The 18,150-nt window shown below is 38.5% G+C and overlaps 2 protein-coding genes across 2 annotated transcripts; one reads left to right on the top strand and one right to left on the bottom strand.

The window, feature by feature from the left end:
- Nucleotides 1-10,392: 10,392 nt before the first annotated feature.
- LOC136842175 (uncharacterized) lies at nucleotides 10,393-11,421 on the top strand. Its single transcript, XM_067109535.1, has one exon. The coding sequence runs from the start codon at nucleotides 10,393-10,395 to the stop codon at nucleotides 11,419-11,421; it is 1,029 nt and encodes a 342-aa protein (XP_066965636.1).
- A 1,055-nt stretch (nucleotides 11,422-12,476) lies between these two features.
- LOC136842174 (uncharacterized) lies at nucleotides 12,477-14,071 on the bottom strand. The gene is made up of 2 exons (XM_067109534.1): nucleotides 14,044-14,071; nucleotides 12,477-13,591 (listed from the first exon to the last, which is right to left on the bottom strand). The coding sequence occupies exons 1-2, from the start codon at nucleotides 14,069-14,071 to the stop codon at nucleotides 12,477-12,479; spliced, it is 1,143 nt and encodes a 380-aa protein (XP_066965635.1).
- Between the last annotated feature and the right edge of the window lie 4,079 nt (nucleotides 14,072-18,150).

Here is an 18,150-nt window from a genome sequence, read left to right as displayed (position 1 = left end):
GAATGTGTTGTGGCTTAATTTCACTGTGCTTAGAAGTCAAACTCAGGTAGTCTATGGGAGAGCTGAGAGAGCTTTGAGTTAGGGTGTGAGAGATCTTGCTCTCCAGTGGCGATGACCACAAGTTGGTGGCCTGCCCTTAAGTCATCACTCTTTGGAGTTGATCCTAGCATGCCTCCTCATGTAAGAGTTAATAGAACTGCTGTATAATGCCCCGAACAGAAGGCAGGACTTTTGGCTCAAGTCTGTTAGCAAACAATGTGACGAGTCCTTGGTGTTGCCTCTTTCACGTGTTTAATGGCCTTCAGATCTTGAAAAGTCAAAGCTTTGCTTCTGGGGCATGACAGTTACGATGGCACAGACCCTGATGGAATATTTACAATATTTTCTAAAGAAAAATACTGCTAATTTCACTGCTCCTAGAATTACTATTATTTTCGAAAAGTTAGTTGACTTGAAGGTTTCATTTTTTTTTTTTTTTTTTTTTGAGGAATTGAAACATCGCTGCTCCTCAAAATGTAGACCAATTCAATTATCCTAGTTTTGACTAGCCGCTCTCCAAGCGACTTTGTAGGTTTGCTGAAGATAAAAACCTGCCACCAGCATTATAGTTTGGGTTTCATAAAGGCTTTGGTAGCTGTGATGCACTCTTCATGATCGCCATCTTGCAGAGTGCTCTTGATGAGGATGCAGAGGCATGCAGTCTGGTTAAGTTTCAGGTCAGTCTTTGACCTTGTGAATCATAAACCACTTATCTACAAGCTAAGATTATTTTTAACTGATAGATCTTTAATTGATATTTCAAATTACTTTTTTAATGAGCAGAACCCAAATGGTTCTGTGTTGATGGACAGTATAGTACCTTTAGTATTGTCATTTCAGGTGTTCACCAAGATAGTGCTCTTGGAACTATTATCTATCTAGTGACATGGAGCGAGGTCTGGAGAACAAATTTATTGCATATGCCAATGACGCTGCTCTTCTAACTGTTGTTCCTTCTCCATGTCCTAAGTCTGTGGTTGCAGACTCCTTGAATAGAAATCTGGCACATATTCATGAATGGAGTAGGCATTATCATTATTATTATTCAAAAGATGAACCCTATTCATATGGAACAAGCCCACAGGGGCCCTTGAATTGACATTTAAGCTTCCAGACGATATGGTGTTCATAAATAAATATAAAATGTAACTAAAATATTAAAATACCAGGAGCATGGTCTTAGGAATTGGAATTGGAATATAAGATTAAGGTCGAAGGCCAAGCGCTGGGACCTACGAGGTCATTCAGCACTGAAAGGAAAACTGAGTGTGAAGGAGGTTTTAAAGGTGCAACAGGAGGAAAACCTGGCAGTTGCACTGTAAAACAACTGTCTGGAGAGGGTGGAAAACAAGATGGAAGAAAGAGAATATGAATGGAGGTACAGTAAAAGGAATGAAAGGGGTTGCAGCTAGGGTCCCAGTGGAAACTGCATAGAACCTTGAGTAATGCCTACAGTGGACCGCGTTAGGTGCACTGATGGCACTACACCATATGGGGGAGAACTGTTTCAGGGTAATAATGCATTGCACCTTCGCCTGAACTTTTGAGGCTCCAGTGCACAACATCCTTAGGGAGCCTGTTCCAAGTCCAATGGTGTGAGGAATAAAAGACCTCTGGAACTGAGAAATTTGACAGCGAGGCACCTATACTGCTGTTACAACACAATCCTAAAACATAAACACCAACTACAAGATTCTTCAGTTTATAAATTAGTGCCTCATGATTCACCAAATCAAGAGCAGCACTAGAATCTATTTGAATTACTCTACACTCAAGACCCTTATCAAGGTTCTCTTGCAAATGGCACGTCAAATCTAAAAGAGCATTGCAGATACCTAACTATTTTCTATATGCACATTGGCTATCAGCTAACAGTCGTTTTAAATTACATATTCTCGTATAGTGGTTTAAAAATAGGTTTTCCAGCAACTCTGGAGAGCACAGAGAGAACAGATATTGGCCTGCAGTTACTGCGGTCTGTATAAAGCTTAACCATTCTAAAACTCAAAGAATATAGTTATTCGATCCAGAACAATTTTGCCTTTGCTTCCTGATTTACATTTAAGTGGTACTGTTTTATATGTCAGTGACTTTAGACTTTGGGTGTAACTTTTGAAAATAAATTACCTTTTGAGAAGCATCGACGTAATATTCCTTCCTCTGCTTCTCTAAAAGTTGGTATCTTTTGGAAATTTTTTCGAATGTTTGGTGATGAAACCATCACCTCTGTTATAACTCTTTTTTTCTTCCTCGTTTGGAATACTGCTCTCCATTGTGGCTTTCCAGTGCTGACTCTCACATCAAAATCTTGGGTTGTTATGTCATATGTCAGGCTTATTCTCCCAACTCTTAAATGTTGACTTAGGGCAGAGATGTAAGGTGAGTTCATTATGTTTACTGAATAAAATGTACTAAAGTGACAAACATCCTCTATAATCTTTACCGGACCTAGCTTCTTCGTTCGCAACAGGCAGGCTGCTGATGCAAATACTGTGTTGTTTTCTAGTATCAGGTTGACTACTGCTCAGTTTGCTAGATTTATTTTGGCTACTACTAAAATGTGGAATAGTTTGCCTAGTGCAGTTGTGGAGTCGTCTGACTTCCAAATGTTTAAGTAAGGAGCAAATTCACTCCTGCTTATTTTAAGCCATCAGAAAAGCCTATGTAATTTATTTATATCCATTTCTGGTTCTCAGGTTTTCTGATTATTCAGCTTTTCTCTCTGTTGTTAAGTAATTGCAACAGTTTTCTACTATTCCAGATTCTTCCATGCATTTTCAATCAACCGCCATCATTCGTCCTCTTTGTGTCGTTTTCCCCACTTTAGCCTCATCATCTCCTCACCTGCTATTGTTATTATTATCACTGTTTCTTAATGATACATGCATATATAGGTATCTGGATATTAATGTCTATGAACTCAGATCGCTTGTTACTGTACACAACACATTAACATGAAGAAAAGCATAACCATGCAAAAGCAAGTGAAAAGTTTAATCAACGAAAAGCCACCTGATATCATCCTAGCCGTCCTATTCGCTACACCTGTTCATAATTGTTTCTGGGGAGATCAACCCGATTCAGTTCAGATTATGACCGAGAAGCCACCTGAGGTCTGGAGGATTCTTAGGAAACGGTCTTCGTTAGCGATGCCCTCTAAAATGCCCTTCAAGTAACACCTGATCTTAACGGTGTTTGAGAATATCAAGTCTGACTCACACAGTTCGTTTACCAGAGCTGTAGCAGGTTATATCTTTACTGTGAAAGACACCAGGTAATGAAGTTATCAGTTACTTGAAAATTCGACATTCCTTATTAATTTTTGAGGCCGAAGGGACAGGTAGGCGGAGGAACTTATGTAGCCTGGAGGGAGTTTAACCTCAAAGGACTGACTCTGCGACTGTGAATCATCTAGCATTATTTCTATCAGTATGAATGTTCCAGCTCATGAAAGCCAGAAATTACTGAAGCAGGGAAAGCATTCAAAAACATGGAAGCAGAGGGCAAAGGAACAAACACTGAACAATGCGCAGTGAGATTTATACAATTACGTTATAATAGAGTAAACGATAAGAGGAGGGAGCCTACTTAGAGCTCAGATGTGGCCAAAAACGAGAACTCTCTTTCTGGGATTGCATAATAATAAGGTGCCAACTACATACCAAAAACGGCATTAGAACAATTTACTGAGCATGGAGAATGGAACATATGAGCTTTCCAGTCGAGAAACATGCCAAGTGCCATTTTTGAAATATAATAAATTAGATTAAAAAATACTTTGGCCCAGGATGGCGCTTGGCATGTTTCTCGACTGATAGACTCGTATGTAGTACAAGAAAACTAAGAGACGCCAAGCGATAAGCACTGTAATGTTTTTGCTTGGCAACTGAGGGGTTTCATTTTTATGTTTAATTATTTTTCCAATCAAGGACACTATCTGAAACCTGATAAGGAACATGAACGGATCACTTTTACAGCTACTCAGAACTAATAAATCTTTATCTACATCATCATTGGCAAAGAGCTCTGATTGACTTTCCAGAACCAATTACTGTATATTGGTGACACGGGATCTGGGTCACATCTGCTTACAAAAAATTCTAGTAGTTTAGATGACTTGAAATAAACATCACCTAGACTACTTAAGAGATAGTAGGTAATGTCATGTAGACTAATTAAGCATAAATGCTTATAAGTAGGAGTCATCTACACCTAGATTCCGTGTCACCAATATACAGTAATTGGTTCGGGAAAGTCAATCAGTTAACTTTCATCATTAAAGCAAAGAAACTACTGTTTCGTCTCTATTACGCCTTTCTGAGAGATAACATTACTTAAAGATAATTTCCCTTCGAAATAGCAGACTCGGTAGCGGCAGACGATGAGAGAGGCGCGGTGGACGGCTGTTTCGGCACTTAGAAGAATCTTGCAGGTAAGAAGGGAATAAAAATTTGTCGGGCACGACACATACATACGTACATATGTGTGTATGTATGTATGTTTGTATGTTTGTATGTATGTATGTGTGTAATGTAAGGACATAACTAGAAATTCTGAATGAAGGGACAAAGAGAGAGAAACCTTTCAGTGATAGACATTGATAGATAGAGAGGGATTTTAAGAAACGATTTTAAGAAACGAGCACAGAGAGAGAGAGAGAGAGAGAGAGAGAGAGAGAGAGAGAGAGAGAGAGAGAATAGAGTTTGAGAAGGAATAAGTTTGGAGTTTTGACTGTAATTTCATGACAAAGCTAGGCCTAAATGCTTACTCGCCTTGTATCGAGGCCAACAAAAAGTGTTGTGTTTTAAATGCCTGGGTTCAGTGATGTTTTGGAACATAAAGCAAAACTCGAGTAAAAGTTGTGAGTATGCAGTGGTTACGAAGCCATTATGACTGCTCATAATCGAGTTCGTAATCACAAGGAATTCATAACAAAAACGCACGGTTACCTTAGTGGGATAAATAGACTCCCGAAATTATAAGTTCCGGTGACATCAAAGCGACCCCTTTTTGAAGGCGGTGCTTTTTCCAGAAGTCTTTAGATGAGCCTAACCAACTAAGCATCTACAAGGCCGGACCAAAACCAAGATTCCGCCTACAGAGAGGCGGAACAAAAGCTTCCAAAATTCCTTATCAAGTTCCAGTTGAGAAGCAGAGAAGAAGAGAGAGAGTAGAAAGGACAGCAGAGGGGGTAGCAGAGAAGCAGAGGGTGGGGTTGCAAGCCTCACTAACTGTGGGTTGATAGAAGAAGACAGACTCATATTTGACACTCACTGTAACTTTGCACTGCAATGCATTTGTATACTGCTGTAACTTTATTATTGTGTAAATGAAGTAAAGAAAACTACATTGTGTCTCCTTCAAGTCTCCTGTATCGGAAAATACGCTACTACACTACATAGCCAGAACGATAAACATCTCTAAAGAAAGTAATTTTCTTAACTTGACAATGAATAGCCGAAAGAAGAATAATAAATAAAGAAAAGACATCACATATGTATGTGTGTGTATATATATATATATATATATATGTATATATATATATATATATATATATATATATATATATATATATATATATATATATATATATATATATATATATATAAATAAATAAAGATAAAATCCACGAAGGAAACGGAAACACTGGAGTGCTGCAGAGGCCTTTCGACACTAGTCCTTTACTTAGCAGACTGAAGGAATATAAAAGTATGTTTACAAAGAAAGCTCATATAAATGACAGAAGGGGATTATAAAGGAAACATATGTACCTGGAATCCAACACAATTGAAGAATTAATACCACTGCCAAAACAAGTTAAATACTTAAGAGGTTTTACAAAGGATTAAGATCCAGCCGTTCAGGAGCAGGGACAGGACAATTAAAAAGATTATACAGGTTCGACTGACCACCAAAAATTTTTTTAGTACAACACAATAATTCTTTCTTTTTTTTTTTGGTAAACAATAATAACTTTTTGCAAGATGAACATTTTTACAAAAAAATTATATTAAACACACGGATATACAGAAAATATATATCAAATAGCTACCCTGTAATTAAGTCAGTGATTTTATCTTTTAGGTCATTCTTGAACATTTTCTAATACAGGGAGTCCAAATAATACATGCACCAGGGCTGAATTAAAAGTACAACTGGAAGTAAGCTGGATAATAGCGGACTCAATAGATTTCTTGAGGGAGAAATCTTTCGATCTGGCAATCACTGAACTTTCAGTCCAATTTATCCTGTGAGAGTTTTCACTTAAATGAATGAATATAGCATTGGATGCTTGTCAGTTTGACTGAATACTTATGTTGCTTAATACGTACATCCAAATCTTTGCTAGATTGGCCAATATAAAATGAGGGGCAATCCAAACATGGAATTTTATATATTATGTTGTTGTTTTCTTTAGGGCTATTTTTTATTAACATTCTTTTGCTTTATTATAAGAAAAAACGAGGTTTACATTAAAAGGTTTTAACAATGATTTTATGTTTTCAAAACCACTAAAATAAGGCAAGCTAAGAATGTTCTTAGGGGTTTCTTTCTTCATGTTACTTTCACTATAAAACTTTTTGTAGGCTTTGTTATAACAAATATCTAGTATATGTGAAGGATAACATAAATCTGTCCCTATTTTTCTTATGTATTCAATTTCTTTATCCAAATACTGGGGACTGACAATGCGCAAGGCTCGTAAAAACATAGAGGAAAAAATTGATATTTTGATGTTGAGGTGATGGCCTGAATAAAAATGGACATAAGTTAAGTTGTTGGTTGGTTTCCTATAAATACTGAATTTAACTTGAAATGGTTCTCTGTGTATTAAAACATCTAAGAAAGGGAGGCAATTGTCTTTTTCTAATTCTAACGTAAACTTAATGGATGGTACCTGGTTATTCAAATTAGAGAGTAAATCATTTACATCAATACCAGCAGGCAAAACAGCTAAAATATCGTCAACATACCTATACCACTTTAAAGGAGTATAAATGATATTAGGTATATATCGTTTTTCAAAGAATTCCATGTACAAGTTTGAGAGGAGTGGGGATAAAGGGGTGCCCATTGCCATACCAAATATTTGTTGGTAAAAAGCACCACTGAATGTAAACTTACAATCAGTCTGCTAAGTAAAGGACTAGTGTCGAAAGGCCTCGCAGCACTCCAGTGTTTCCGTTTCCTTCGTGGATTTTATCTTTATTTATATATTCATCACGTTCCATATTTTCGTGATTCAGTTATACATACATATATATATATATATATATATATATATATATATATATATATATATATATATATATATATATATAACTTTATCACGTACAAAATTGTTCTGTGCATTAGTAGGATTACTAAAAGGACCTCATTCAAACTGGATGGTATCTAATGGAGTATTTATTCAGAAAAAGTTGCAAGCTTTCTTGGACAAACAGTCCTCATTATCAATGATCAGACGCGTCTGGTCATTGTACGAATACTTGACAATGAGGACTGCTTGTCGAAGAAAGCTTGTAACTTTTTCTGAATAAATATTCCATTAGATACCATCCAGTTTGAATGAGGTCCTTTTTAGTAATATATATATATATATATATATATATATATATATATATATATATATATATATATATATATATATATATATATATATATATTTATATATATATATATATATATATATATATATATATATATATATATATATATATATATATATATATGTATATGGATATATATTTATATACATACATACAAACATATGTACACACACACACAAACAAACATACGTACACACACACACACACACACACACACACATATATATATATATATATATATATATATATATATATATATATATATATATATATATATATATTTTATATATATATATATATAAATATATATATATATATATAAATATATATATATATATATATATATGGATATGGATATATATTTATATACATACATACAAACATATGTACACACACACACACACAAACATACGTACACACACACACACACACACATATATATATATATATATATATATATATATATATATATATTTTATATATATATAAATATAAAATATATATATATATATATATATATATGTATATGGATATATATTTATATACATACATACAAAACTTATGTACACCACACACACACACAAACATACGTACACACACACACACACATACGTACACACACACACATATATATTTATATTTATATATATATATATATATATATATATATATATATATATATATATATATATATATATCTTTCACAAGTAACTTGATTATTTGACCAATTTACTCTTGCTAAACTCAAATGATATTACTGAAACAATATTGACATTTATTTACGGAACTTGCTTAAAGAATTTACTATATATAATTGTAAAGTCCAAATGGCTGTGTAATAAAACTTCCAATGTATTACTATTATTATTATTATTATTATTATTATTATTATTATTATTATTATTATTATTATTATTATTATTGCCAAAACCTAAATTCTTGTAGAATTTTAATGAAATAATTTGGTCAAATGACAACTTGACCCTATCGAAAACATTCTGATTTCTAAATTAATCTGAAGCTGAAATACAGATATTTTAAGATCTAATGCATTGAAATGAGGTCACAAAAAAATACGAATATCAGAATGTACGATTTGAAATATGCTCTATATAGTAAATTCTTTAAGCAAGTTCTGAAGATAAATGGCAACTTTACTTCAGGAATATCATTTGAGTTCAGCAACTATCTAAGTTACATATACAGTATATATGTGTGTGTGTATTATTATTATTATTATTATTATTATTATTGCGAGAATATTTGACTGGAAAATGTAAAACTTATGATTTCATGAAAGGTGAAGTGAAGAAAAAATTTCCGCTCCGAGCATTCCTCTGACGACTGAGCCTCGATCCTCCCTCCTTCAGAAGGACTACTGCGGCCGCAGCGGCGGCTTGGAACCCAGTGCTGAAGTCTTCGTCGGATCTTCATGCAGCTTCTCCAGATCCTGAATCCTGAAGAAGAAGAAGAAGAAGAAGAAGAAGCAGCAGCAGAAGAAGACAAAATCTTTCAGAGCCGAGCCTCGAATCGTAAGCGTTCTTCGCATCTTCATGAAGCTCCTCTAGATCTTGAATCCTGAAGAAGAAGAAGCAGAAGAAGACAAAGTCTTTCGGAGCCCAGCCTCGAATCGAAGGCGTTCTTCGCATCTTCAAGAAGCGCCTCCGGGTCCTGAATCTTTTTCCTGGCAGTTTTAAAAACAAGACATTCAGAAAGCAAACGTATACGGTACTCATTTCATGATGTTTGAGCTATTTTACGTATTGTTTGTAGTACTGGTATTCGTAGGAGTTGATTTGTACGCTTCGATAGTCGAGGATTGCATCAATTTCTTTTGTTGTCAAGACGTCAACAGTGGTTTACAAGCCCTGAATGCTTTTGCTGCCGCTGTTGATTCCCTTGAACCGGAAATTGTCCCACGACCGAACAGCTTGTTGGCGCCAGACTCTGCCGTCGCCAAACCTGGTTTGGCCTTGTTGGCAGGCTTGGCGCTTGCTGCGTACTGGAAATACAAAATCTATGGACCCGAACATCATGAACTGGAAGAATGTCTGGAAAGCGAATGGCGCGATAGTGAGGATGATCGTGAAAATGATATGAGTGATAGTGAGGATGATGTTGAAATGGATATGACTGATAGCGATGATGACTTGGAAACGGATATGAGCGATGGTGAAGATGATTTTGAACCGGATGTGAGCGATGGTGAGGAAGATTCCGAAACGGAGATGAGCTTAGTGTCCAGACTGGAAGATAGTCTGGAACTGGATGACAGTGAGAATGACTTGGAAACGGAGACAAGCACTGAGGAGGACGGACAGATGGAAGTAGAGGACCAAGAAATCCAGCTGCCAAGACCACATCGAGACCAACCAGACGTCGAAAAGCCGAGGTTACAAGAATCACTGGAAAACAGCCAGGTTCATGGAAGCAGAATGGAGCACCTTTGGAAGGAAGAAATGGAGAAGAAAACAGCTTCTCTGCAACAGGCGATGGCTGATAAAGAAACAGAACTGGAGATCGCTATAGAGAAAGGAACTAAGCTAGGCCTCAAACTGAAGGAAACCGAAGCATTCAATCAAGTACTCGCTTCGGAGAAACAATATTTCGAGAGGCTCAAAGAAGACTACAGGGATGAATTAGCCAGGAGCAGAGGAAAGTCGAAAACCTACAAGAACTACTGGCAAGGAAAGCTGTAGAAACTGAGAAGGACCAAGACAAAATAAGGACTCTGGAAGGGCATATGACGGTCATTGAAGGCATCGTAGCAAATCTGGAAAGCCAAACGACGCAAGTTAAAGAGAACCAAGTTGCTCTCCAAAGAAAACTGGAACTCGCCGAATCAGAAAACTCGAGACTCAGAGAGGTGGCAGCTGGCCTACAAGACGGAAATCGTGAGCTTCGGAAAAATCTGGCAAACGAGACACAGAAAAACTTGATACTAGAGGATCAAGTTAAGTCGCTAGAATCAGTTTTGCACCAAAAAGAAGATCGGTTGGTCTCCACAACAGAAAGTCTGAATGCAGAAAGAGCGAAAACCGAGATTGTGCTCGCAGAACTACAAGTGATGAAGAACTGGGTATCGCAATTAGGCGGACAAAATGCGAAGATTAATGAAAAGTTAGAAGGAAAAGAAGCAGAAGTGACTTCAATAAAGAAAGAACTAGAAAATGAAAAGATGACGACCCACATTCTGGAGGCAGAAGTCCACGTTATGAAGAAATGGGTGGCAGAATTAGGAGGACAGAATGCCAAGTATCTGGAAGAGGCAGACCAGAAAGACAGCGAAATGGAGAAGCTTAGAAAAGAATGTCAAGAGTTAAAAGAATACTCGAGGATACAGGAGGAAAATATGATCACGGAACAAAGACGTCTGAGGGAGCGCCAAACACGACTGGAAGAGGCTCTGAGGGACCAGGATAAATACTTGTTAATGACGCTCCTCCATGGCACAGCTCAGAGGAACTTCCACCTGGAACAGATTGCACTGCAGCATGGAAATGAAATCCTGGACATCAGTGAAAAGGAGAGGCAAGAAGAGCACCTGCGGATGAGAATGGAGAAGCAACACAGGATATACTGCGATACCCAGCGTGAGAGGACCAACTACGGCAACCAGTGGGAGGTCCTGACTCAAACGTTGACAGACATCGTTCACGGAGACGAGAGGACGCCGGAAGCGACTACAGCAGATTCTAACAACTGCGAAATTCCAACCGAAAACCTGGCTGACAAAACTTCTCATCAAAGCAACGAAGACAAGATGTTGTAAGGACGAGCCCCTAAGAGCCGAGACTCATGAGGAAAAGGAGTGGTAGGTGACCAGTGACACCCCCCAAAAAGGCCAACACGAATGAGTCACAGACTGACTTGACGACCATGGGGCTGAGCGCACATCTTCAGCAGCGTGAGAGGGACCCCACGATTCCCCCACACCTTCGAAATCCCCCCCAAACCCCCCGAAGGTGTTCATGGTGGTTCCTCTTGTGTTGCTTTGGGTGTGCGTTCAGCCCCACAGTCATCAGGCCATTCTGTGGACCCATTCGTGTTTGCCTTTTCATTTCAAGTCAGGAGCAGCTCGGCAACAGAGTCTCACTGAATGACTCCATTCATTTTCCTGCTGTGGAGGAAACAACATTTTAATTTAGCCACTGAGTTGGGCTGGCTTTTGCCAGCCCAACTCAGTGCCGGTCCCAAGCCCGGAAAAATAGGGAGGGTTGGAGTTGTCCGTAAAAATGTCTGCCAAAAGCAATAAGAGAGAGAGAGAGAGAGAGAGAGAGAGAGAGAGAGAGAGAGAGAGAGAGAGAGAGAGAGAGAGAGAGAGAGAGAGAGAGAGACTTTTTATATAAACTTTGTGAAATGCTAAAATAGAGTTGCTGTTATGTTATTTGTACTGGATATTTTATTTTTCTTGTTAATAATTTTTTTTCTGTATAGGCCATGTACTTGCAAGAACAGAGATTACTGTTTACTTTGTATATTTTTGTATTATGTCACGTTGTGGACAAATTTGTACTAATTATTGTATACTTTTGTCAATAAAATAACTAACTAACTAGGATTTGGCCTAGGCCCTAGAGTCTACAGTACCATGCACCCAGCATTTGCTTTCTGTTCTTTGAAATTTATTTTATACATTTCTCTAAGAATAATTCCCAAAGAATAGAAGTTAATGCTAAGGTGCATGGCACCGCAGACTCTAGGCGTAATATTACTCTCTTCCCCCCCCCCCTCTCTCTCTCTCAAACTGGGTGTGGGCGGTGGGCTGTGATAGTAAGTTTGTATGTGGAAAGTTGAAGGTGGAGGTTGTGAGCAGAGCATTGTGGGTTAAGGTTGTGAACAGAGGGTCGTGGGTTTGAGGTTGTGTGTTGAGGGTTGTGGATTGAAGGCTGTGGTTAGAGGGGTGTGGATGTATGTTTGTGTGTAGAGGACTGTGGGTGTAAGTTTGTATGTGGATGGTTGTGGGCAGAGACCAGGTGGATGACTGTGGGGGAGGGTTGTGAGTGTAGGCTTGTGGGTAGAGACCAGATGGATGAATGGGTGTAGGATTGTGTGTAGGGTTGTGGGTAGAGACCAAGTGGATGGCTGTGGCTGGGGGGTTGTGAGTGTAGGGTTGTAGGTAGAGACCAGGTGGATGACTGTGGGTGGAAGGTTGTGAGTGTGGGGTTGTGGGCAGAGACCAAGTGGATGACTGTGGGTGGAGGTTGTGAGTGTAGGGTTGTAGGTAGAGACCAAGTGGATGACTGTGGGTGGAGGTTGTGAGTGTAGGGTTGTAGGTAGAGACCAAGTGGAAGACTGTGGGTGGGGGTTTGTGAGTGTAGGGTTGTAGGTAGAGACCAGGTGGATGACTGTTGGTGGAAGGTTGTGAGTGTAGGATTGTGGGTAGGAATCAAGTGACTGACTGTGGGTGGAGGGTTGTGAGTGCAGGGTGGTAGGTAGAGACCAGGTGGATGATTGTGGGTGGAGGTTGTGAGTGTAGGCTTGTGGGCAGAGACAATATGGATGACAGTGGGTGGAGGTTGTGAGTGTAGGGTTGTGGGTAGAGACCAAGTGGATGACTGTGGGTGGAGGGTTGTGAGTGTAGGGTTGTGGGTATAGACCAGGTGGATAGCTGTGGATTGAGGGTTGTGGGTAGAGACCAGATGGATAATTGTGGGTGGAGGGTTGTGGGTAGAGGGTTATGGATGTAGCTTTGTGGTTGTAAAGTTGAACGTGGAGGTTTGTGGGTGGAGTTGTGGGTGAAAGGTTGAATGTGGAGGGTTGAGGTGGAAGCAGTGGATAGGTGTAGGTGGAGGGCGTGGGTGGATGACTGTGGGATGAGGGTTTTGGGTGTAAAGATGTGGGTAGAGGGTTGTGGGTTTGTTGTATGTGGAGAGTTGTGGGTAGAGAGCAAGTGGAGGACTGTGGGGGAGGGTTGTCAGTGGAAAGTTGTGGATGGACGGCTGTGGGTAGAGGGTTTTGGTTGTTAAGTTGTAGATGGTGTGTTGTGAGTGGATGGCATGTTAATGGTTGAGGGTATAGGGTTGCAGGTGGAACCCGATGAGAAAAAGGATGCTGAATCTAACCCCCACATAATAATAATAATAATAATAATAATAATAATAATAATAATAATAATAATAATAATAATAATAATAATTTGTAAGCCAAAGCACCGTTCAAATGTAAACTGTCAAAGAAACAGTTGTCAGCCCAAAGACAAAAATCCCAATAATTCCAGACATATCGTGACCTGACCCACAACTCGGGCACATCCGACCCACTCAGTCGTTCTGGCACAGAAACCTGATAGGCCTAGAATCCGAAAATACAACCTTTATAGGCCTAACAGCTGCACAAAGGGTCTCGGCAAAAAGGCTGACACCTGATTTTGGATTTGAAAGGAATTCCTTACGTCTCTTTGGCACCCTGGTAGCTGTCATTCCGGCTCTAGCCTTCCTTAAATGAACCTCAAATTTAACCTAACTTCCTTAATTTAACCTCAAATTTAACCTAACTTAATTAAATGAATCTCAAATTTAACCTACCTTCCTTAAATTAACCTCAAATTTAACCTGCCTTCCTTAAATTAATCTCAAATTTATGCTAACTTTCTTAAATTAACCACAAACTTAACCTAGCAGACCATGTCAAAATGTGGTGAAATATTAACCCAAAAAGGAGAGTTCTACACAGGGAGTCCTCTATCCTTGAAGCAAATATCCAGATCTGGACACAGACAGTTTTACTTGAGGAAAACTTAAAAACATTATAGTCAGCCCAGTGAATGATCTTATCAATCACAAGCTGTGCCTGCAAATGATGGAAAGGTCACATATGAAAAGTATGGCTAAACTGTCATTGAAAAAGACGGAGAGTTTTATTTACAACTAAAGAAATAGTGTTACACTTAGAATGCTATCCTGGAATTTGATTTCAGAGCATACTGCATACTGTGATCTGAAAAACTGATGAGCCAAAAATGCCGTTGATAAACATAGGTAACTTTCCTCTCAAACTTGATTCATGTAGTTTTCAGAATGCCGTGTTTCCAGGCAGTGTCACAGGCCTTTACGAAGGCAAAAAAAACAGTCACGTGATGATGCTTCATGCCAAATACTTCACAAACGTAGGACTCAAGCAGTCTATTCGACGGATGCACACTGAACAGGTGATGAGGTACCTTTCTTCTCTAGATACCACATCAGTCTTGTATTTACACCCTTTCCAAAACCTCACATGATCAACATGTAAAAGCAAGTGGTCAATAATTTGCTATTAAAAACGCATCCATTTCAGGCTTTAAAAAGGGTAAAATAATGGATAAGTCCCCAACCAATGTGTAACTTGCATCAAACCATATTCTGTTCATTATGTATTTTAAACAAAGAGCTTTGTGCGACCATAATGGTTACTGCTCACTTTTTACCAGAAATGTGTGCAATTGTAATAGCCACAATGCCTTCTTACTAACCAACCCTGGACCTCTTCCTAAGTCAGAAATGTCAGGAACGTACAAAACACAGATTTAAAACATATAAAAATTTTATTGTCAAATCCAAAATGCAATACTGGTTGAAAGTAAAATAATATCAATAAAATTTTACTTTAATCTTTTACAGCATTTGGGATTTGAAAATGTCATTTTCCTATGCTTTAAAGTGTGCTTTGGGCGTTTGTGACAGTTTTGGTGGAAGATTTTCTAACGCACCACACCATACCTAACCTAACCTAACTTAGGGTATCTGGTCCTTAACCTTGTGCATGATGAGAGCTTGAAAACATTCCATAACTTTCCTTAATCAGGATGAGAACTATCAGTGGAATTAAGACCCTTATATTTCACTCATTTTGCATTATCCTACCCAATACCTAACCTTGCTTTCCCACCGTGGTCCCCCAAACTGTAGGATACGGGTGGGGTCTAGTTTCTCTAAAGGTATTCATTTGCTATCAAAACGAATGTCTGAAACGTTCTGAGCATACTTTATAGTCCAAACTGCATTAATGGTTTAAAATAAAATAATATCTAACTACCTTACTTCTTGCTTGGCTAGCCTGTTCAACACCAAGGTTAGCCTCTGCCTGGCATACACTGGATGCCTACGGTAGAATAATCAATATTTATTGATAACTAGGAGCCAGCCTTATTTGTTAATCACTGACTTCAAAAAACCTGTTATCACGCTACTATTCTTCAGTGCTTAAAGTGGGCACATCGTACTAGTGCTGACTGGCGCAGCTTCTGTTCAGAGGTTACGCAAAAGTGGCTCAACAGTCCAGAACCCATCGGCAGTCAAGGTTGTGTCTTTGAAATCAACGAGACATTATTCGTTCGGAGGAAATATCAATGCGGTCGACAATTTGGTAAAGTGTGGTTATTTGGTTGCACTGAAAGAGTGTCCAAAAAAGTTTATCATTCCTCTTAATCAAGAAGGACAAGACAGAAGTGCCGAAACTCTCATTCTATCATTAAACGACACATTCTTCCTGGATCGGTTGTGATCAGTGACGGTTGGGCAGCAAACCGGAATCTCGCTAACGTGGGCTTTGCGCACAAAGTCATTAACCATAGTGAGGAATTCACTGCTCACACAGACAGCAATGTGCACACACACAAAACACTCAAAGGCTCTGGAGAGATATAAAGGAATGGGCTAGGAGACCAGGAAACAGATTCCAACATCTAGAACAATATATATTTAAGTATTTGTTCCTCGATTGTTATAACCGAAACCAGTGTCACCATAATTTTTTCATCGAAGTTGGCAAGTTGTATAGACGGCACGGCTATCACCAACTTCCTCCAGTAGAAAGTGATGCCTCATCAACTTCTGATACTGATTCATAAAGTAAGCCATAGTCAATGTTTTCGGTAAAACTTTGCAATACTTGCGCAGCGTATATTAACCGACTTTTGGGGGGTCCAAGGTTAGGTTAGGTTAGGTCTGTTAGGTTAGTATGATAACCTGGTAAAACTTACAATACTTGCACAGTCTATATTAACCGATTTTGGGGCGTCCAGGCCCCCTGGTCAGGTAACACAGCCTACTAGGTTAAGTTAATACGATAACATTTATTTTTGGTTTCCTTTAATGGGGGTCCAGGGGGCGAAGTCCCCGGCCAGGTAACACGGCATACTAGGTAAGGTTAGGGGGGTTAGGTTTGTTTGTATGGTTTTCTATTCCTGGAAATGTGTTTTCCAGTTAATTTTGATGTGTTTTCCTCAAATTTCACCCTCATTTCTGTCAGCAATTTACATATTTTAGGTATCCCCTAGAGGGGGGGATATCTTTAAAATCGTGCATTTCCGACGGAAATGAAGGCGAAATTCGTGCAAAACACAACAAAATTAACTGAGAAAACACATTTCCCGTCCCTTTGGGGGTGGTTCCTCTTTATCAATATTTACCGAATAATCTTGCATGGCCTATGATAACGTAGCCCAAAAAACTGAATAAGTATACTTACCCCGGTTTCCGTAATTACTGTTTCTGTGAAGAATCCACGCAAACACTGAAAAAAAGGATTAATTCACTGTAGCTCGACCTCCTTTTCATCACTACGGACAGAGGCTACTTCTATCCTTGAGTGTAAACACACAGATGTCAATGAAATGATCGCGTTCCCTATAACAAAACTTTTAATTAATAAGGGCAGACATTTGCTCATGCTCATATGCTTATGCTTTCAAAGGTATTCATTATAATTTACAATCATTCGATTGTCTTCACTAAAAATATTTTTGTTAGCCCTGTTATATGTAAAAAATATATATCCCTTCGGTAAAACTAAGGTATACTTAACTTTTTTAAATACAAGTGAAAACCACCTAACAGTTAACTGAAGCGTCAAAAGACCCATTAGTTTTCTTTGCTCCTTTTAACGTTTTGTACACAAAGCAATAAATGCTCCGGAAAATATCCCAGTCTAGACTGATGGACTTGCATAGTGAGGAGGCAAAGGCTTCAGTCCTCAGCCTGGTAATGTGGACTCAACCTTAACACAAGCAGGGAGGGACCTTTGTAAATTCCGTTCCATTTGTTGTTCATATATTTGTGACAAAAAAAGAAAAAGTTTGCCACCGTCACTTCCATTATGTCACCTCCTCTAGGCCTGAATACTTGCGTTACTCCAACTTCACAGTGTTCTTGAACTTTTAAAATTATCTATCAAAACTGAATGAAAAATTTAAAGGCGAATTGCCTCCAACAATAGTGTTTGCGGATGGCGGATGGCAATTTCACCAGAAATGTTAGTTTCCATAACTATATACATATTTACTTTTCTATCTTGAGCCAGCAATGTTTGCCGTTTGTTTTCGTTTTACCAGAGATGTCCTGCTTTGCTGTGGCGAAACTGTCTTTCGTCTCAACTTCCGTCCTATTTTGGCTGTTACAGTTGCAGGGCAAAATAAGACTTTTGTAAGATATACGTACGAAGATGGTGACGGACCAGAATTAGGGGGCTTCTAACCTTTGGTAGTGAAGTAGGTACCTAAGATTATGTAATTTTTACTAAT

This window comes from Macrobrachium rosenbergii, chromosome 9, assembly GCF_040412425.1.
Source record: "Macrobrachium rosenbergii isolate ZJJX-2024 chromosome 9, ASM4041242v1, whole genome shotgun sequence".
In the NCBI taxonomy this organism is placed as follows: domain Eukaryota; kingdom Metazoa; phylum Arthropoda; class Malacostraca; order Decapoda; family Palaemonidae; genus Macrobrachium; species Macrobrachium rosenbergii.
Note: the sequence above shows the minus strand (reverse complement) of the source record. Positions and strands in the feature narration are given on the sequence as shown.